At 39.0% G+C, this 23,601-nt stretch overlaps 1 protein-coding gene across 4 annotated transcripts in view; it reads right to left on the bottom strand.

Moving 5' to 3' along the window:
* Positions 1–23,601, bottom strand: part of LOC126334735 (vacuolar protein sorting-associated protein 18 homolog) — a 259,374-nt gene that overhangs the window by 174,009 nt on the left and 61,764 nt on the right. For all 4 annotated transcript variants that reach the window (XM_049997277.1, XM_049997278.1, XM_049997279.1 and 1 more), the window contains 3 exons: positions 18,519–18,635; positions 7,218–7,330; positions 2,487–2,598 (listed from right to left, as the gene is read on the bottom strand). In XM_049997277.1, coding sequence (XP_049853234.1) covers positions 2,487–2,598; positions 7,218–7,330; positions 18,519–18,635 — 342 coding nt within the window. The remainder of the gene's footprint in view (positions 1–2,486; positions 2,599–7,217; positions 7,331–18,518; positions 18,636–23,601) is intronic.

Below are 23,601 nucleotides of genomic sequence, written 5' to 3'. Positions count from 1 at the left end.
GTGCATTGTCCTGTTGGAACAGCAAGTTCCCTTGCCGGTCTAGGAATGGTAGAACGATGGGTTCGATGACGGTTTGGATGTACCGTGCACTATTCAGTGTCCCCTCGACGATCACCAGAGATGTACGGCCAGTGTAGGAGATCGCTCTACACACCATGATGCCGGGTGTTGGCCCTGTGTGCCTCGGTCGTATGCAGTCCTGATTGTGGCGCTCACCTGCACGGCGCCAAACATGCATATGACCATCATTGGCACCAAGGCAGAAGCGACTCTCATCGCTGAAGACGACACGTCTCCATTCGTCCCTCCATTCACGCCTGTCGCGACACCACTGGAGGCGGGCTGCACGATGTTGGGGCGTGAGCAGAAGACGGCCTAACGGTGTGCGGGATCATAGCCCAGCTTCATGGAGACGGTTGCGAATGGTCCTCGCCGACACCCCAGGAGCAACAGTGTCCCTAATTTGCTGGGAAGTGGCGGTGCGTAGGATCCTACGGTATGGCGTGCATCCGTGCGTCGCTGCGGTCCGGTCCCAGGTCGACGGGCACGTGCACCTTCCGCCGACCACTGGCGACAACATCGATGTACTGTGGAGACCTCATGCCCCACGTGTTGAGCAATTCGGCGGTACGTCCACCCGGCCTCCCGCATGCCCACTATACGCCCTCGCTCAAAGTCTGTCAACTGCACATACGGTTCACGTCCATACTGTCGCGGCATGCTACCAGTGTTAAAGACTGCGATGGAGCTCCGTATGCCACGGCAAACTGGCTGACACTGACGGCGGCGGTGCACAAATGCTGCGCAGCTAGCACCATTCGACGGCCAACACCGCGGTTCCTGGTGTGTCCGCTGTGCCGTGCGTGTGATCATTGCTTGTACAGCCCTCTCGCAGTGTCCGGAGCAAGTATGGTGGGTCTGACACACCGGTGTCAATGTGTTCCTTTCCATTTCCAGGAGTGTATGTTAACCAAAATATAATCAACTGTACATTTTTGATATAAGGGTAAGGCAGTGTGAGGTGTGGCTGATATTTTTAATGTATTATAGAATAATAACTAAGGAGTGAGCCACTATTGGGTTACTTGCAACATGTAGTTATTTGTTTTCATGGCGATCTTGCTGCTGGGCCAAAATTTCTGTGGGATTTCTATTTTCTTTTTGGGTTTCCAAAAATCTTTTTTCTTACTTTCTTGAAAAGATGTTATTGGGGAGGGGGGGGGGGGTGGTGAGGATATGAGGAGTACTGCTACCTCTGATATCATAACATACTTATATTGTATTCCTTACTTATCGTTGTCTTCCGGAATTTTCGAAGCTGAGCAGGGCTTTTCTCTGGACAGAGTTTTGCTTTGCTGTATAATATCAACAATGCCCCAGCAGTAGTGGCTATGCATTGTGTTGGTGTGTGCGACAGAGGTCACACACGTCACAGATAAATAGTACGGGAAATTTGCTAGAAAGTACAAATAAGAGTTGCAACTGTTATGTTGGTCTGTACACGAAAAGTGTTTGTGACACACTGTTGTTTCGCAGAAATGTGCATGAGATTTATGGTTGAAACAGTATTGAGCTTTTTAATCAGTAGCTTTTGTGGAGGAACATATTGATAGTAGAATGCAAATGAAAAGACTTCCATGATCAGTGATTATCTGTTTAATTAAAGTGGAAATGCTACGTAGCAATAGTTACTGCAGAGTGATTGTGAAACAAGCTTAACAGTTAACACATGACTGGATAAGTTTATGCACATTTAGGGAAGTGTTTAACATGCTAAAGGGGCAATAAAACAAAAAATTGACTTGTACTGTTATTATATTTCAAAGTGACATTTTCCATTTTTAATCTAAACAACAATAATATTCAAAATGTGCAAGAGGCGTGTACATATTAGGCACAAGGTCAGATTTGTTTCCTAACAAACTGCATTCTCTCAGTAAAGCCATCAAACTTGAGTCCAACAGCTGCAAAAATATATTAACAAATGAGAGTGAAAGGTCTAGCCATATTACACTTGGCTTACTGTGAAAATACAACTGCTTTCAGTGAAGAATAGTAATTAGGTTTCTTTATACCTGTCTCAATGACAGGACACACGTTAGCATAGTAGCAATGTAGGTTTCTTTAGAAAATTCTCACTCTGAAATAAAGTGTAACAGAAATTCATTCCTCATACCAATTAGCAGCAGAGAGAGAAAATGTTTCTCAAAACAACCTTAATCTCTACCAACATAATTTCTGGTGTTATAATTTACCTTATCAGTATCAGTGCCACAGAGTTTAAAAGAAAGTCTCAGTAAAGTTTAGCTGAACAAAAAAGAGGTACTGAAATGCGGAAGATGGATACTGGCTCATGAGGCATGCTTTCATATTCAAGTTGATAAACTGTTGGCTAAAGCAGGCAGATATTTGAATTCAAATACTACAGAGTTTCAGATACTTGAAAGGAGCTAGCTGGCTGTAAGCAACAATGAAATGAAGTTTACCTTCTTGAGAAATGTGTTCAATGCTTCAATTTGCCAAGCTTGAAGAAATTTCAGAGCAATTTCTTCAAATGAAGAATGTGTTTCTGCATAACGGATAGCACTCTTCTCATATCTGTAAAATAGCAGATTTCAACATATATATATATGTCAAGACCAAGTTCATATGTACAATATAAAAATCATGGTATTGCTATCTTGTCACTTTCTCCAATTTTTTAAAAAAGTAGTAACAAAACAAAGAACACACTGGTTCTCTTCTGTGGGTTCTAATCATAAACAGAACAAATTAACTCACAACTTCATTGTGTGAATCCATTTTCCCCTTAACCAAACAATGGAAAATACAGGAGGGTATGTAACCATATTATGAAATGGATAGTTGCTATGCACCATAGAGCGGAGATGCTGAGTTGCAGATAGGCACAACAAAAAAACTGTCACAAAATAAGCTTGTTGACAAAGGCCTTGTTGGCTGAAAGCTTATTTTGTGACAATCTTTTTGTTGTGTCTATCTGAATCTATGCTGTATGGTGAGTAGTAACTATCCTTTTTCATAACATTTTCCCCTTAAATTGTATGTATGTGTGTGTGTGTGTGTGTGTGTGTGTGTGTGTGTGTGTGTGTGTGTGTTTGCTTTAGTCTGTCAATGGTCATTCCTATTAACAGTATCTGCACATTTCAAATTTTGTGTAGTGTAAAACTGATGGGTGACAAAAGATATAAACTGTCTGGCAAAAAAAGTGAAGCACCCACAAGGAGAAGAGGAAATGAATTGAAGCTTCATAGGTTGTGAAGGAATGTGATATTGTTTCAGTGATTACAGAACTGAGTCAGATTTACAAGGAACTTGGTAGTATGAGCCCACTTGTCAGCATTACGTTGCATCCCCTCTGGTCTGGACGTATGCTATGATTCATTTGTGAAAGGTGTCTTAAAGTTGCTGTATTCTCTTCTGAGAAAACCTGGCCCACAATTGTTGTAATTGGTCCTTGATATCCTGGGTACTGACACAAGGACAGAGTTGACATCCGGCCTAATTTCACAAATGTTCATCATGAATGGATCTGGGGATCTTGTTGCCAATGGGAGTAACAACATCATCATCCAGACAGTACAAGAGGCATGTGTCACTAGTTGACGAGCATTGGCCTGTCAAAAAATGGCACCAAGATACTGTCAGATGAGAGGCAACACAAGAGGATGCTGAATTTTTGTGAAAAAACCAGTGTACTATGAGGGTTCCCTCAATCACTGCCAGCCATGAACTGAAGTCATACCCAATGGCTCCTCACACAATGATGCCAAAAGTAACACTGCTGAGCCCCTCCAAAACATTGGAAGAATGGAATTTCTCTCCAGGTAGCCATTATACTAGCTGATGATGTTCAGCTAGTACAAAATAAACACAGATCAGTGACATGCGGCACACCATTATCTGTAGGCTTTGTAGCCATGATTTGGTGCCCTTAAGCCACAATTTTAATAAAAAATAAACTTTAATTAGTTTAGCCAAAGTATTAAGTATTAGTTACAAAAAGGAATACAATATAATTCTAAGAGAGTAAATCAGAAAGAATTCTCTAGATTACAATTCATTTGCTTGTATAAAGTAATAGAGACAATAGTGTCTCACTCTCACTATGTTTAGATCTGTTCTGTAAGAATCTTTTACATTAGCAATAATCACTTTGACATGATGTGTAATTGTGAACTGGAAGTTGAAACAATATATCAGTATTTTTAAAATAATGTTTTACCCAATTTATTCCAAGAAATGGATTCGCCATGAGGTCAGCATTGATTCCAAAGATGAGTTTTTCCCATGTTAAAGAAATAGAAAGCCTTATTTTTGGAGATAGAAGAGACTGAAATTATTACCAGATAAAGAATACAGATTGTGAACAGCATGGCAATGATAATACTTGATATTCATTTTCTGAAATTTTAACATAGTGAACATGACACTAAGTGACAGACCATTGTTCAATAATCGACGAATATTAACAATTAGCCTAGCGTCTCTGGTTGCTGTAGAAAGCAAGCATTGAAATCATTTTTGCTATGAAAAAGTATTTTTAAAATATAACCAAAATATATTTCAGTTTGCTATGCCCAAAACTATAAAACCAGATAATGAAAGACATTTTTTATCTGTGATTGATTTCTATCAGAGAAGTAAATCAACAATGTTTAGTACATGAAAAATTAATCTGTATTTAATCTGAATCCTGAATAACTTTGTCTTCTTCCATGTCTTTGAGATACACTGATGTATGCTTCATCACAAAATCTACTGCTAGAACTTAACAAGAAAGAAGCCATGTAAGCACATCAAACTTTTAAAATCACCATCAATAAAAAATTAGCCAAAAGAAGACCAGATTAAATAGTCACAAGCACCACACATTAGAGGGTCCTCTCGCTGGACCAAGAAGTTGTGTGTCATAGGGATGTGGACTATGTGAAGACAAGTAAGAAGGACTTCATGCCCTTGACATGACTGGAAGGAGGTACACCATGGCTGCACTGTAGGCTTTAATACACGGAGCTTATTATCTGTCATTTCACAAATGAATCACTCTAGGTCTTAACAGCGAGGCTATAGTATGCTGAGGTATGGCACACTGAAATGACTTCGGATCAAGACATGCATGCATCCTTGGCTGCTTGGTCCTCCCTTTTGTTCCCCAGAATAACCTTGTGCCCTGGTACCCAACAGAAAGACACCTCCTTCCCCAGATGTTGAAGTTGCAGGAGGGCACCCTCGATATTCTGGACTACCTTATCTGCTGGGTGCAAATGTTGTAGAGAGTGAAGGGCACTCAGAGAATCAGAACATGAGGGCACAATTTGAGAAAATGAAGAGTGGAAGAGGATGTGCTAGGTGGATAAGACAGATCTTGTACTTGGGTCTCCCAAAGTGGTATAACCCATGTAGCAAGAGTTTGGGAGTACATGTGGCAAAAGGCTGGACTAGTATATTTTGTAACTTTAGTGCTCAGCAAATTCCTTCCCCCCCCCCCCCCCCCCCCCTCCTTCCTCTCCCATATCCTGACCCTCGTGAAAGGTGAGGAAGTTTATGGGAAGGATGTTCATCATTTAATGACATGATGAAAGGTAGTCAAAGACTTGGCAAAGGATGTGATTAAGTTGTTACAGCTTGAGGTGACATTGGAGAATGAAGAAGTGCAAAGGTTCAGCAATTTCATTGGGTTGGTTGGATAATTAAGGTCACATGGTAATATGGCAGAGGAGATGCGTTTGCAGTTTTACATTTTGAAGATAGTGCCTGAATGTCAAGCCTTAGTAAGATCTTCAGTATAGTGAGCAAAGGATTGTTCGTCACTGTACATATGACAGCCATGGGAGGATAGATTGTATGGAAGAGAATTTTTAGCTTGAAAAGGATGATAGCTATAAAAGTGAGGTACTGTTGACAGTTGGTGGAGCTGATACAGCCAGAGGTTTTTATGGAGCCATCAGAGATGTGAAGCTCAACATCCTGGAAGGTGGCACACTGAGCTGAGAGGCCGATGGTGATATGGCTGAGAGAGAAAGTGTTGAGGCCATGGAGATTTGAGGACAGAGTGTTTTCCGCATAGTTATAGACAATAAAGACAAATATGAATGAACCTGAAACACACGCATGGTTACAAAGGTTATCTCTAGATGGCCCATAAAGTAAATGGCAAACAAGGGTGCTATGTGGGTGCACATTATTGTACAACAGTTTTCTTGTACATCTTCCCTGGATAAAGAAGTACTTATTGGTAAGGATATTATTAGTCAGTTATGTAAGTAATAACATGGTGGGTTTGGGGTCATAACACTGATAAAGGTTGTGCTCAGTGATGGGAAGGCCAGGAACATGGAGATGATACTGACTGTGCAGAGAGGATGTCTCAACAATAACAAGCATAGGTCAAGATGATAATGGGATGGGAATGCTTGAATGGTGATGAATGAATTGGATCATATAGTTGAATAATAGGTGGGTAGGTTGAGGGTTGTGGTTGGAAGTGTTGTTCAAGATGACCCAAGATTCTTTACATTGAAGCACAGTAATGAGGTACAATGATGTGGTTTACAGATCTTAGGTAGCATGTCGAAGATGGGTGAGAAGATAGGAATGGAAGAGACTTATTTGAGTCTAGGGGTTTCAGGTTAAGTGCATTTCTCGGACAGGATCGCTATGCACCAAGGCTTGCAGGTGGAAGAGTTTCACAGTTAGCATATATCTGCCACTGAACAGGCGAGGTTAAATAATATACTTTTTCCTGTTTATTTCTCCTGGTGAGTGGCACACAAGATTCGGACAACTTTCTTCTTTGCTGCAAAGGTACTGGGATACAAGGGCATTTTAATAAAAGTTAATTGGCAGCACAGTTTCAAACAATTTCAAGTTCCTAACAGCTCCTTCCCTTTGTTACTGTAAATCTAGAATCACTGCCAGTCCCTGAATGTTCAGCTTCATGTTGGGTTTTACAGAACACTATTCTGAATGGATGGATCAACAAATGAATATGTTAAGTAATGTGTACTTCCAAAATTTCCACATACCTGTCCAAGTGTCTTTTGAGAAGAAATTATTTAGCCACTGAATAACTCTCTTTACTTCACCAAAAGAAATGTCAGAACAAAAGCAGAAATGCAACAACCACTGTATCAGAATAATTTGTGTTGATATATGTAAAAATCCATAACCAAAGGAGCTTTCAAAAAGGTACTCACTCTTTTTTATTGAAGTACATTTCAGCTTCCTTTACAAGTACTTGGTCCAAATGTGCTGGGTTGTCTCTACAATATTGCTTTGCCAATTCAAACTCCCCTTTCTTCGCAAATATCTTTAAAAAAAGAACAAAAAGTTTATTTCTTTCTGTAAGGAAACAAGTAAAATTTAATTTACAAAAACAACATTGGAACACTGTAGAACAATTTGGTATGGGAGAGAAGAGATCCATTTCTGAGATTTATATATTGAATCTAGCTATTAAATATGCATTAAAATACTAGTGAAAGAAAGATAAAAACAAAAGCACACAGAAAAGAATAACTCTTTTAAACCATACTACATTTTCTATTACATGCTCTGTATGTTGGAAACTTACTTCGAAGTATTTAAACAATGTTATCCAAAATATTATATAAAATGTTTGAGTTCACACAGTCCCTAATACTTCAAAATCTTTAATTATGTAGTAGCATGAGAAGCATTAACTACTTTGACTCACATGTTAAAATATATATTTTAATATATTTTTCCCATGTGGAAGTTTCTTTCTATATATTAAAAACAAAGATTCCAAGACATACCAAGCGGGAAAGCGCCGGTAGATAGGCACAATAAATAAAACACACAAACACACACACAGAATTTCGAGCTTTCGCAACCGGCAGCTGCTTCATCAGGAAAGAGGGAAGGAAAAGGAAAGATGAAAGGATGTGGGTTGCGAGAAAGCGCCGGTAGATAGGCACAATAAATAAAACCCACCAACACACACACAGCATTTGAGCTTTCGCAACCAGCGGCTGCTTCGTCAGGAAAGAGGGAAGGAAAAGGAAAGATGAAAGGATGTGGGTTTTAAGGGAGAGGGTAAGGAGTCATTCCAGTCCCGGGAGCGGAAAGACTAACATATATGTCTGCTTGTGTCTGTATATGTATGGATGGATATGCGTGTGTGTGCGCGCGAGCATATACCTATCCTTTTTTTCCCCCTAAGGTAAGTCTTTCCGCTCCCGGGATTGGAATGACTCCTTACCCTCTCCCTTAAAACCCACATCCTTTCATCTTTCCTTTTCCTTCCCTCTTTCCTGATGAAGCAGCTGCCGGTTGCGAAAGCTCAAATTCTGTGTGTGTGTTTGTGTTTTATTCATTGTGCCTATCTACAGGCGCTTTCCCGCTTGGTAAGTCTTGGAATCTTTGTTTTTAATATATATATGAATTGTGCAAGCAGTTACGTACAGATTATTCTCTTTCCTTTATAAGACAAATCAGATGGAAATTTGGTTCAGCATGATGTATCCCACTTCTGAGCTTACAACACTTAATTTTCTCAAATTATAAGTCTCAAGTACAGTGTACCACATTCAACAGATTCTCCTGTCTGCAGTGATGTAAAATAGTTAAGGCAGAATCCAGAATTCGATAAATGTTAAAATTATCAAACAAATAACACAAGTTCATTTACAAAAGAGAAAGGTTACATCTACATGCACATACATACTGTGCAAGGCACTATACGGCACATGGCACAGGGTACCATGCACCACTGCCAGTCATTCCTTTTTCCCGTTCCACTTGCAATTGGACCAAGGAAAACAGAAGTGTGTGTATATATTTCCATATGAGCCCTGATTTCTGTTATCTTGTCTTCAAGATCCTTCACAAGATTTATGTTCGTGGTAGTAGGATTGTTCTGCAACCTGTTTAAAATGCCAGTTCTCTGAACTTTCTCAATAGTGTTTCGCTGAAAGAACATAACCTTCCCTCTAGGGATTCCCATATGAGATCGTGGAGCATTTCTGTAACACTCGTGTATTGCTCAAACCTACCAGTAACAAATTTAGCAGCACGTCTCGGAACAGCTTTGATGTTTTTCTTTAATCCAAATATTCAACCAGAACTCACAAATGGGCCCCACAAGCGTTCTAAAGTGTGCTACTCATGGTCTGCTTTAGAGATGAGCTACACTTTCACAGAATTCTCCCAATTTACTGCAGTTGACTGTTCACTTTTCCTATAAATTACCTTACGAGCTCATTCCATTTATTGTCACTCTGCAACATTACACCCAGATAATAATTTAATCAATTGATCATTTGTGTAGCTCAGTTATCATTTTCCAACTACACAGTTCATTAAGATATTAGCATCCACTGGCCTTGTCAATTTGCCCTGTGAGTAGATAGGTGGCTACTCCTTCAGTAAGGTCCAAGCAGACATGGGCAGGAGCTTACTAGATATCAGGAGCTCCAACATTAGGCATGGTATGGACACATTAGGAGGATAGCGTTCACAGCTGAAAAGAAAGCCAATGTGTGCTTCATATGTCTGCTGGGAGGCCTCATCTTAGATGTGGAGGCAGCCATACCTGTGGCCATTGTAAGTTCAGGGTGGAGTTACCTGCAAGATATGGCTCATGTCAGCACCAATGGCACCTGTTGCATGGCTTCTGAGGCTATCCTCAGTTCATGTAGGTGGCTGGTGGAGGTGATGAAAGCTGCTGGCCTCATGCATGGGGTGCAATTGGCAGCATTGTTCCCAGAGTTGATCGGGATCATTTGGTTTGGAGCCGAGTGGAGGGCCTCGACCAAGGGCTTTGTCAACACACTGATGATCTTTGCTGCAGATTTATAAATGTGCATTACCAGATGCGGAATTGTAGGACTCCTCATGATAGGTCCAGAATGCACTCCATGAAGGAAGCAGATACTCTGACATCAGAGTACTTGTGGAGGGCACATGGGGTTCTCGTAGGTTAAGCTGTGGTTTGAGGCACTCTGATGAACATTCACCAATAAATATGCAGATAGGGACATCAGGCAGCATTGAGAGTAAATACACTTTGACTGTCAAAATTACATCAGTAAATTGGTGAAATATTCATAACAAAGTTTTTGGAATTACTGCTCTCCAGGAAAATTCTCATGCTAAAATTACTCTTGAGACCAACAGCTGGCTAAAACCCAAAGCAGAAAGCTCTGACATATATTAAGTGAGTCATGGAACATTTATTGGAAGAACAGATTAGATGCCAAAAGAAGGGAAGCATTAATTGCAGTTGACAAACCTATTGTCTCTGTTGAGTTTGAAACTGAGTGTCAGAGTGAAGTTATCTGGTCACATATAACAGTGAAAGCAAGTTAATTGTTGGATGTTTTTTACCGGCCACCCAATTCCACTGTGGCAGGTCTAGCTAGAGTCATCCCAAGAAAGTCTACAGTCAGTAGCTAGTAAAGCCATAATCATGCAATACTAGTTGGAAGTAGCTTTAACATACCAATTATAGTCTGGGGCATTTATGGATTCATTGCAGAGAGTGCAGACAGACAGTCTTGTGAAATGCTTTAGAAAACGTTTTCCAAAAATTGTTCTGAGCAGCTAGTTTAGCAGCTCACACACACAGGAAATATCTTAGACATTGCAGCTACAAACAGGCCAGACCTTATCGACTACGTCAGTATGAAGATGGGGATTATGGATCATGATGTAATCATAGTGACTACGTTTTTGAAAGTTAATAAATTGGTCAAGAAGGGCACGACAGCATTTCTGCTACAAAGAGCAGATAAGCAGCTGTTAGCATCTCACTTAGACAACGAACTGCAATAATTTAGTTCCAGTATGATGAACATAGAAGTAGTATGGGCAAAGTTTAAGCAGATTGTATATCATGTTCTGAACAAGTATGTGCCTAGTAAGTGAATTAAGGACAGAAAAGACCCACCATATTTTAACAATGAAATTCAGAAAATGCTCAGCAAGCAAAGACTGTTGTGCTCTTGGTTCAAAGTAGCACACACAAATAACAAAAGCAAAGACTAGCAGAGAGTTATGCATCTGTGAAGAAGGTCTATGTGCAAAGGTTACAACTACCACCAGTGTACCTTAGCAAAAGATCAGGCCAAGAAACTAAGAAAATTCTGGTCCTATGTAAAATCACTATGCAGGTCTACAGCTTCCAACCTTGTTGACTAGTGTGGGGTGGTAGTTGTAGACAGCAAAACAAAAGCCAAAGTTTTAAAGTTCATATTTAAGAAATCATTCACGCAGGAGAATCATCGTTTGGCTGTCGCACAGAGTCCCATATGGAGAATATAGTAACAAGCATCCCTGGCATACATAAACAACCGAAAGAGTTGTAAACAAATAAGTCACCGGATCCAGACAGGAACCCAAATCAATTTTACAAAGCTTACTCTACAGCACTGGCCCCTTACTTAACTTGAATTTATAGTGAACCTTCTAGCCAGCACAAGCCCCTGAGCAACTAGAAAAAAAGTACAGGCGACTCTTGTATATAAGGGGGTAAAAGAACAGATCCACCAATTACAGAACAATATCCTCCACATCAGTTTTCTGCAGGGTTCTCAAACATTTTCTGAATTTGAATATAATAAATTTCCAGGGACTGAGAAGCTTATGTCCATGAATCATCAAAGTTTTATAAAGCATCATTTGTGAGATCCTCAGCTTGCTCTTAGTTCTTAGAGAACTCGCATTTGAAGATGACTGAAAAACAGTCCTATTGAGACCAACACAAATTCCGCCTAAGTACCAAGAAGATAAAACATAAGAAATTAGGATTCATAAGGTGGCATAGTGACAGTCATCCTTCCCTCACTCTATCTGCCAATGGAATAGGAAAGGAAGCAACTAGTAGTGGTACAGACCACTCTCCATCACACGCTGTATGGTGGCTTGCAGTGTCATCAGCAAAGTGTCATCAGCAAAGTGTCACCAGCAATGTGTCACCAGCAAAGTGTCACCAGCAAAGAGGCATAGATTGCTGTTCACCCTGTCTGTCAGATCAGTTATTTATATACAGAATGAGAGTAGTCCTACCAGACTTCCCCATGGCACTCCTGATGATACCTTTGAAAACTCGCTGCTCAGGACACATACTGGGTTCTACTAAAAAATTGTTTGAGCCACTCACATTTCTGAGTACATATTCCATATGCTTCACTATCTGTTGAGCCTACTAGGGTCTATCATTTATGAACATCTATATTGTATTTAATTACACTGTACATTAATGTTTTCTTCAAGCTGTGAGTATCCATTAATAAAAAAAACTTCTTGTGATAAAAAGTGCACTCTAAGGCTGGTCTCACTATTTAACAGTGAGAGAGGACATACATCAATTAGTTTACCCTTGACATCAGCAATGACATTTACTGAAAATCTGCTCAAGGTTTTTGGTTCATAAGTCGAAGTACTGCTTGCTATTTTTCACTTCTCAAGCCAAAAAAAGATTTTCAGAAATACAACTTTCGATTCAATAACTGAATATGCAGTAGAACTTGAAAAAAGAAAGAAGAATGCAACAGTTGGGTCTCTTGCTTATCAAGAATAAAAACCTTACCCACCAAGGCAGGCTGTTCCAGTTCACACTCTCACCTGAGGGCAGCAGGGCACACACAAGCACAGAAAGGGCAAAAAGCTGAGGCAAGGGCCATCTTGCAGCAGGGCTGTAGAGTTGGTGACCATAGTCTACTGGCTGAGCTCAAGTGGCCAGGGAGGGCCAAGCACAACAGCCATGCATGGAACACATGTGATTGGGCAGTCTGGCGAGTTGCCTACATCACCCGTGTATGCCTGCGGGCATATAAACCAGTCTCACTGGTGGACTGAGCATCACTTGGTATACAAGGCAGCCACTCAAAAACGAAGACTTATTTTCATTTTTAGTGTGACCAATGTTCCCTAATTAGCCAAAAATAAATTCAACTTACTCCTGCATGAGATGGAAACCATCTTCTATCAGGAGCTGTACTATCTAGAAATAACAAGTGCTAAATGTCAAGGATATTGAAATCATATTTGGTAACAAAGTCCATTTGCTGAACACACAGCAAGTATTAAACAATATAACTAGAACTACACAAATATAAAGAAACATACCCCTATATCACCGTGCACTCACTGCAGTGGCTTATATTTATGCCTCCACAACAAAACTATATTACTGACTGCATATTTTTCACCTTAAAGAACAACTGCAACTCTGAATAATTCTAAGAATTTTGTGTGTTCTCTTGTGACACTGCTGTAACTACATAGATTTCTGAGACACCATTTTCCGCAAGTATTTCTATGAGTCAATTCTAGTGCCTAGCTATATATTGTAGCATTGTGAAAAAAATCCTAGCATAAGGAAATCCATACGTAAAGTGTTAAACAAATTTGAAAATAAAATTCTGCCTATTGACATGACAGAAAATCCAAAGCAATTTTGCTCTTAGGTCAAATCAGTAAATTGATCGAACCCATCTGTTCAGACACTTTGTGGCTTTAATGGCACTGAAATGAAGGATAAATGAAAAGGCCAAAACACTAGACATCTTTTTCCAGAACTATTTCATGGAGGAAGATCACACTGCAGTACCTTCTTTAAATCCTCATATGAATGACAAAATGGCCAACACCAAAATAAGTGACCATGGGATGGAAAAGCAACTGAAATTGTTCAACAGATGGAAGGCTTTGGAGGAGCAAAGTGTTTCTATGATTGGAAAAAAGTGCAGGTCATTTCCATTTTAAAGAAAGGTTGTCAAACAGATGCAAAAAACTGTAGGATTACATCTCTGACATCTGTGAGTGGCAAAATTTATACGCTTGTATTATGACATTTCTGGAGAGTGAAAATCTCTTCTGTATGAATCAATGTGGGTTGTGGAAACAACAATCCTGTGAAACCTAGCTCATTCTGTTTGTCTATGAGGCCCAGAAAATGGTCAATACCAGTGCCCAGGAAGAGTTTGTGTTCCTCAACTTCCATAGGGAGTGTCAGCTGGCCCTTAACATAGACAAACATAGTGTATTGAATGTAAATAGACATTATTGCACGAGCACACAATTTCAGAACAATCTCTGGACAAAGTTACTTCAGTAAAATATCTAGGAGTACGTGTGCCGAGGGATTTAAAGTGGAATGACCATGTAAAATTAATTGCAGGTATGGCAGATTCCAGACATAGATTCATTGAAAGAATCCTCAGGAATTGTAGTCTATCAACAAGAGTGGCAATTTACAAAACCCTCACTTGACCAATATGTGAATATTGCTCATCAGCATGGGGTCGGTACCAGATAGGACTGATAGAAGAAATAGAGAAGATCCTAAGAAGAGCAAATATGTTTCATGACAGGTCCATTCAGTAAGCATAAAAGCACCACAGCATTGATCAACCATTTCTAGTCGTAGCTGTTGCAACAGGGGCATTCTGCACCATGGTGTTGTTTGCTGTTAAAGATCCAAGAGTGCATGTTCCCAGAAGAGTCGACAAATATATTTCTTCCTTCTACAAATATCTCACAAAAAGGCCATGAAGATAAAATTAGGGGGATTCAAGCCTGCACAGAGGCTTACCACCAATCGTTCTTCCAGCAGACTACTCACGACTGGAGTAGGGAAGGGGTAAACAATAGTGGTACACAAATTACCCTCCACCACATAATGCATGGTGGCCTGTGGAGTACAGATGCAGATATGTACATGTAGGGATCCTTGTAACATGACCTTTGATTCAACTTTCTCTCAATACCCACTAGGCTGACCCCCCCCTTAACCCACATTGCACTATCCTCTCTGTGATCTGCCTCTTCCTTTGTTAAAACCCACTGAGTTTTTTTATGCTAGTTCAAAAGCATAATATTATACTTAAAAAGTAGCAGACAGTGGTACTTTTTGCTGGATTTCACTCATTAAATTTTTTTCAAACATATTGGGCACAATTATCAGAAATGTTTTTGAAATGATGTGTTCGAAGAATTGATTAAATTTTGTTTAGATAAACAGGATGATTCACAAAAAAGAACAGATTTCTGTTGATCAGTACAGACAAATTATTAAAGATAGAAACACTTTGCATATGTCACTGGCTAGGGGAGCATTCAAAGTTTTATGTTCGCACAGCCACTATACTATACTCAACATGAGCACCATGCATTGCTAAAGAACATCGAAACAGTAGTTCATTCCACAGATGACTCAACAGATCCCTGTTTGCTTAATCAACATCCTCAAGAATTCGATTTTTCAGCTCTTGACGAGTAGCTGACATAGATGGGACAAAGACTCTGTTTTTTATGTACCACACAGAAAAAGAAATACAAGGTGTGAAGTCTGGTGACCTAGGAGGCCCAAAGCAATGAACAAGATCTTGTTGGCCATCTCTTCCAATCCAGTGTTGAGGGATGGTGCTGTTAAGATAATGTCGCAACTTAAGGTAAACATGAGGCGAGGCACCGTCGTGCATAAAAACAAAATCATTGAACTCTTCATGATGTTGATGAAACAAGCAATTTTTCAGTATATCCAGGTATGCCACTCCTGTCACAGATTCCTCCACCAAAAAGAAAGGTCGATACACTTTGTGAACAGAAATGGCACAAAACAGATTCAGTTTCATTGAGTATCTCTCGTGTTCGATGATGATGCCAGAATTTTGTGACCCCCAAATCCTTCGGAGTATGATGGTTTACTTTTACCCAATATATGGAATGTCAATTCACCTGAAAAGATGAGTCATTCAGAAAAAGTGTCCTCTCCTGTCCCTGGAGAACTGAAATGCAAAATTTGTAGCTTCTGATATGGTCACTGGGATTCAATTGCTGCAGTAACTGCAAATTATAAGGCTTCATGTGCAGGTGTCATTACTGCCAATCTTAGCGGGCTACTGAGGGCTCTATGTGAATGCACCTTGGATACAATCAACATTTTCATCAGACATGCATGGCCGACCAGTGCTCTTCCCTTTGCATATGCAACCAACTTCCAAGATTTTTGTATGTCAGTCATGAATCTGCTTGGTTGCAGGTGGCTACTTGCTGAATTGACAGCAGAATGCCCACTCAGTGGAACAATGGATTGACTTTTACGCAAATTCCTGCACACAAAATCATTTCTCTTATGGTGTAGTCACCACGTTCCTACAAACAAACAACAGCACAGCTGTGTCAAAACTTTGGACCTTCCTCTATCCAATGAAATGAGGGATGTCTTTCTATCCTTTATAGTTTTTCAGTAATTAACAAATGAAATTTGTTCTTTCTTTTTGCATCATACAGTATAATTTCTGATCATTCAAGACTTTTTGATCTAAATGTCAGAAACCAGCATGAAAGTGCCATTTAATAAAGTTTACACAAAGATGCACTTAATGGAATTTTGACTTTGTTTTAAGACACACTACAAGAAGCAGAATGGCACTGAGTTCTCACCCAGATTTCTGCAAGTGTTCTGTAAAATGTTTTGAGCTACAACTTGTTGTAATACTATGACCAGGAAATTCTGGTACTGACCACCTTCCAGGTGGCCGCAATTTAAAACACATGCACTGCCAATCATGCCATATTTCCCACACCCACCACTGCAGCAAGAGGGCACTGCCACAAACCTTTATGCTGCTGCCAATGATATGCAAGCATCCTCTCGCATAGCTCCAGTGGCAGGTCTACTTAATTTCAAACGCTGATGCACAGAGCTCATTTTGCATTTTGTGTGTTTACGATTTCATAACAATTACAGACTTTCATAGCAGTCTGGGCTCCTCACCTCTGGTTAGTTACTGTATTGGAGAATGACCAAACTGTAAACCTTTGTGTGTGTGTGTGTGTGTGTGTCTATAAACTATGTGATCAAAAGTATCTGGACACCCCCAGAAACATACGTTTTTCATATTAGGTGCATTGTACTGCCACCTACTGCCAGGTACTCCATGTCAGCAACCTCAGCAGTCATTAGGCATCATGAGAGAGCAGAATGGGGTGCTCTGTGGAACTCACGGACTTCGAACATGGTCAGGTAATTGGGTGTCACTTGTGTCATACATCTGTATACGATATTTCCACACTCCTAAGCATGCCTAGGTCCATTGTTTCCGATATGATAGTGAAGTGGAAAAGTGAAGGAACACGTAAAGCACAAAAGGGTACAGGCCGACCTCGTCTGTTGACTGACAGAGACCGCTGACAGTTGAAGAGAATTGTAATGTGTAATAGACAGATGTATATCCAGACAAACACACAGGAATTCCAAACTGCATTAGGATCTGCTGAAAGTACTACAACAGCTAGGCAGGAGGTGAGAAAACTTGGCTTTCATGGTCAAGCAGTTGCTCATAAGCCACACATCATGCCGGTAAATGCCAAACAATGTCTTGCTTGGTGTAAGGAGTGTAAACACTGGATGATCGAATAGTGGGAAAACATTGTGTGGAGTGACGAATCACAGAACACAATATGGCGATCCGATGGCAGGGTGTGGGTATGTGAATACACAGTGAACTCCATCTGCCAGGGTGTATAGTATCAACAGTAAAATTCGGAGGCAGTGGTGTTATGGTGTGGTCATGTTTTTCAAGGAGGGGGCTTGCACCTGTTGTTTTGCGTGTTACCAACTGCATTCTTCGTCATCGCACAGATCCAGCACCAGGTGTGATGGTATGGGGAGCCACTGAGAACACAACTCAGTCTCCTCTGCCTCACACAGCTGATAATTTGAACAGCAGCCATTACATTTCCGATGTTTCAAGGTTGGTAGTAATGTCTCCATGACATTATTTTTCAACAGGCTGCAATGCCACATATTGTCCATGCTGTCCTAACCTGCTTCCTATTTCAATACAGAAGGCATACTATTGTTTTTCTGAACAGCTAGCTCTTCATGTCTCTCAGTCACTAATAAAATCTGGTCATGGATTGTTGACGTTAGAGGGAGCAGCTCTGTGTATTAGTCTTCGCAACCTGTGTACTTCCAAATCACCTACAAATTTAATCAGCCATTCACTATATTGTACATGCGCAATAAGTAAAATATCATTATTTGCTACCATAACTGTTGTTGCAATTCTAATGACAGCAGGGTATAAGGGCAGATAATTCCCTTCTGCACTAAAGCATTGGTTGTCTTTCACATAAATGTACACCAAATCTAAACTTGTTCAGTGCTAACAGAGCTTCCTGAAGCGCTCACTACTTGGCATTACCCAGAAGAATAGTTAACTTATCAAATACTACAGATGCAGAAGCATAATCCCACACAAACTACAGACATGTAATGCCTTGAACAGACACTTTCTACACTAGTATTTTCTTTGCAGAGCATATAGCTGAAATTTGGTTCTGACAGACCCCTACTCGATGGGTGTAAAGGAACCTTAGATTTGAGAATTCTACTGGCTACAGTTACTCATGGCCCTTATAAAACTTTGAACTGTTTCTTTCCAGTAATTGATAAAGAGGTGCATTCCATCTATCTACATATGTAAACACACTCATGAGGAAGACAGTTTTTGTTAACATACCTGCCACACATTTCTTTCTTCCTGTGTTACTTTGTAACGAAACACAGCTTTCTCTGTATATACCCAAATGGTCCCTCTAATAGGATCCTTTGTTATGCTGACTAGTTTTCCAACAGTCTGCAAAAAAAATTACAGCTAAAAACATAAAAATACACAAAAGAGAACAAATATCTAATCTGTACTAAAACTATAAATATAATGCAGTAATACAAATCTTATTACAGTAACATTAAGAAAGTGCAGCTGAACATGTCATATCACATAGTTTTTGAAGGTGTCTACTGTTTTACATGTTAAGAATGCCAGAGGCAAGACACTGACTCAACTTTAAACACATTCAGCAGTACTATTAATGTCCTGCATATTGCATATTTCATCAGTAATACTCAAGTTTAGAAGTGGTGACAATTATACACCCTTCTCTCACTTTTCAATGTCATCAAGAATTTTGACAACTAGCTTATAACAGAATAACATTTCTCGCAACAATATTTTAATGAATGCTCAATTGGAATTCCATGTACGATTCAGTATAGAGAAAGCAATAAGTGATCTAATCAAAAAACTTTAATTAAACAAGAAAAGATATCCTATTGACATTTTCTGTGAGCTTGTCAGAGAATCTAAGATGTTACCTCCCGTTTTCACCATTCCACCATTCTCGGTGGAATCAGATATTAACAACAGACATCTGAGGATGACCTTAACAAACAATACCACAGGAGTAAAACAAAATTAAGGCTGAAGAAACATTAAATACGTTGTCCTGTAATGTTCGGAACTTGGGTCATGCCAGTTTTGTTACACATAAATGATTTATCAAAGACATTGGAGGGATTTTCAAAAACTGTGATGTTTGCTGATGATACAAGTTTAGTAAAAAATGCCCAAACACATCCATTTCAGACACAGCCAAGAAAATAGTGAAACAGTCTTATAACCGGTTCAAAGCAAATAGCTAAATATTTAATTCTACTTTAACTATTACTATACAATTGTGTACTTCAATGCAAGGGGGACCTAACCCATAAATTGTTTAAAAAAAGAGTTACTGGTATATTTGGATGTTACTCTTACATATTTATTATACCACAATATATGAATAATTAATATCCACTCGTACTCTCCCACAGTAAAAGAGAAAGATTTTGGAATACCTCCAAAAAGCAATTTCACAATGCAGGAGGAAGCTAAGAATTGTGAATTGTGATTTAATAGTCCCATAACACTGAGGTTTGCCAATGACATCACAATTCTATTAGAGACAGCAAAACACTTGGAAGGGCAGTTAAACAGAATGGACAGCATCTTGAAATGAGAATATTAGGTGAACATCAACAAAAGAAAAACAAGGACAATGGAATGTTGTTGAATTAAATCAGGCCATTAGGAAACAGGCCACTAAAACTACCAGAAAAGTTTTGCTATTTGGGCAACAAAACAACTGATGAGAGGATATAAAATGCACACTTGCAATAGCAATAAAGGCATTTCAGAAAACAGAAATGTGTTAACATCAAACATAGATTTAAGTGTTAGGAAGTCTTTTCTGAAAGTATCTGTCTGGAATGTAGGCATGTATGGAAGTGAAACATGGATGATAAACATTTTAAAAAGAAGAGAATAGAGGCTTTTGAAATATAGTGCTACAGAAAAATGCTGAAGATTAGATAGGTAGATTGCATAACTAATGAGGAAGTACTGAACAGAACTGGGGAGACAAGAAATTTGTGGCACAACTTGACTAAAAGAAGGAATTGGTTGATAGGACATGTTCTGAGACATCAAAGGATCACCAATTTAGTATTGGAGGAGAGGGAGGGGGGGGGGGGGGGGAGAGAGAGAGCGAGAGAGAGAGAGAGAGAGAGAGAGAGAGAGAGAGAGAGAGAGAGAGAGAGAGAGAGAGTGGAGGGGGGTAAAAAAATCATAGAGGGAGATAAAGAGATGAATACAGAAAGCAGAGTCAGAAGCCTGTACTCAAGTCATTACTTTGAGATGAAGAGACTTGCACAGAATAGAGCAGAGCAGGGAGAGCAGTATCAAGCAAATTTTCGGTCTGGGGGAAAAAAAAATGAATAAATAAAAATAAACACACACACATTTGATTCGGGTACAGGAGACTCATCAAAATTGTAGTAATACTTCATAATAAAAGTAGAACAACTGATGCCAATAATACTTCAATTTTGTTATAAACATAATTTAAAAAATATAACACTATGTTACATCTTGCTCAAATTCTGTGAATCTTTATAATCTGCTGTAGCCTTATTTTTAGAATATCTGGCTTCATATTAAATATATTTTTGCCCATTTATTTATTATATTTGTCATCCACATATTCTGTGGGGTCCAAGCATATAATTTCTACTATTGTGGTTAGCATAAAATTCTTTTTATTTCTCTTCTCAAGTAATTTTTGTCTGCAGTCTACAAACATCATAACTTCATAAATGTATATTGAGGGAACACACATCCAAGACTACACTGTACAAGCACTTGTTACAGTCATTCACACAACACAGGTACACGACTGACCCTTCATAATAACTTAGAGGAAGGCAACACCTATATTCGGACCTTGTCATTAGCAATGACGCAGGATTCTTGCATCTGCTCGCCCTACACTCGTTCCATGAGTATGGGACTATACATACTATATAGTGGACACAGGTATGATTCGTAGTTTCCGAAATAATGGGCGAAAGGCTTCTTTTTGCTGTACCTGACAATTTTCTTCCCCCAAAAATTATACCATACATAATGACAGATTTGAAACAACTATGATATGCTATTTTTTGTGTGCTCATTTGAGTGGAATTTGCTATTATTTGCATTTCAAATGTAAAACTGTTCAATTTATTACACAGGAAGTCAACACATGTATTCCAGCTTAAGTTCTTGTCTACATTTAGTTCATGGAATTTGACTATGTTAGCTTCTTCCATAAGTTATTGTTATGTTATATTTTAAGTTCCACACATTTTGAATGTTTGTTTAGAAAGGTACCATATGGGTTTTTGCAGTGTTCAGTTTCCGACAATTTAACTGGAACCAGTTTTCCAGGGTAGCCAACGTGCTTACGATAGAGCTCCGAATTTTTTCTGCACTTTCATCTTTAATTAAAACAGAAGTATTATCTATGAACAGAACAGATAGGAAATTTATATTTGCGGATAAGTCATTTATACACAATAGGAACAGGATTAGCCCTAATTTAGAGCCTTGAGGCACACTCAGTGATACCCTACTCCATTTACAATAATAAGTCACTGGGTTTGTAGTGATAGCTACCCTTTGTGTTTTCTGTTGTAGGGGCATTATATAAGCAATTTCAGAGTATTGACCTTAATGCCATATTTATCTAATTTTCAGGTAAGCAAGACGTGTTTTATCAAGTCAAAGGATTTTGTCAGATCACAGAAGATACCTAAAACTTTACCTCTCTGGTCCAATGCTTTGCATAATTTTCAGTATAGTTATTCATTGCATCCAGAGGTGGTGTTTCTTTTCTTCTTCTTTTTTGTTCCTTCATTGTTGAAGTCCAAGTTCGTTACTTGTAATATCATTTTTACAACAAAATTTTAAATTTGGTTTGCAGCTACTTTGTCTAATAATTCCAACAGGTCAGGAAGACAAGAAATAGGGTGACAGTTTCCCATGTCTTCCATCGACCCTTGTTTTAACAGAGATATGACTTCAGCATACTTCAACACACCAGCAAAGCATTCTTGTTCAACAGATCAGTTCATTATTTGAGTTAGTGTAGGTGCTATTACGTTATATACTGCTTTACTCACTTTAGTGGGTATCCCATCCCGCCCAGCAGAGTCTTTATTTTTTAAAAATACTATACTACTTTCCACATCCTTCATTGAGACTTTTTTAAAATCTGTGAGACACTCAGGTTAGTCAAAGAGTAACATTATGTCAGATAGTGGTAGCCAATGGCACACATGTTTGTAGTCATATGTTTTAGTGTAGATATAATGGCTGATAGTGACATGATTTTGTGTCTAGCAGCTGTGACAGATCTAGAAAACATGAAAGAAATTAAAATGACTGGAAGAAGAGAAAGTGAAAAAATTAACAAAGCTGTTCCAGCGAGGAAACAGGGTTGTAGTTGTGAATGTGCTATGAAGTCTATGAAAGCTAACACCAGTTGATGAGTATCACATACTTATGGAGAATGATAAGGGCAATCACTTCACTAAGTTTTATAGTCTATGAAAATATAATCTGAAAAATGTTTTTTGTAGTGTTGTGCATGGTAAACCAAGCAACAGAGTTTATAGAAACAGTGCAGATTTTGGCAGTGATATTACAAGAAAGTTATCACATGCACATTGCATAAATAACGTGAACAGTGTTTCAGTAACAGTTTGTGCTAAAGCATTTTGTGATATATTTGTGATATCTAGGTGGCATTTATCTATTGCTAGAGGAGACCAAAGTGCATAAACATCTAACACTCATCATGAAACACCTAATGACACTGATTATTCTGGTGACAAGACTCACAATGCAGAAATGTTAGAAAATGAAGCCTATAAATCCCGAGAGAGAGAGAGAGAGAGAGAGAGAGAGAGAGAGAGAGAGAGAGAGAGAGAGAGAGAGGGAGGGAGGGAGAGAGAGAGAGAGAGATATTCTGTGAAATCTGTGGCGGAAATGCACTGACTCTACAAAAATGAAGATAGAAGAAATGGTTTGTGGTGCGACAGGTATAATACTGTCAGAACAATATTCACAAGAAAATTTAATATAGGTTTCAAAATGCCTAATACCAATACATGTAAGGTGTGAGACGAATGGATATCCAAACAACAGGATATAATACATCTGGTTGTTCATATACATCAAACTTATACTCTTCTAAGATAGTATTGAGTCAAATGTTGCACAGAAGAAACAGACTTGTGTTTAATAAATTTGATTTGGCGAAAACTCTTTCAACACCCAAGATATCTGCTTACGTGGTGTACTATTTTACACAATTTTGTGTATACAACTTTGATATCCACATATGTACCAATGATGGTGGTGTTATGTGTAAATAGTATGAAAACATGGCTTCAAGAGGTGC

The sequence above is a fragment of the Schistocerca gregaria genome, chromosome 2 (assembly GCF_023897955.1).
Source record: "Schistocerca gregaria isolate iqSchGreg1 chromosome 2, iqSchGreg1.2, whole genome shotgun sequence".
NCBI lineage: Eukaryota > Metazoa > Arthropoda > Insecta > Orthoptera > Acrididae > Schistocerca > Schistocerca gregaria.
The sequence above is the reverse complement of the archived record's forward strand: the minus strand, read 5'-3'. Positions and strand labels throughout refer to the sequence as shown.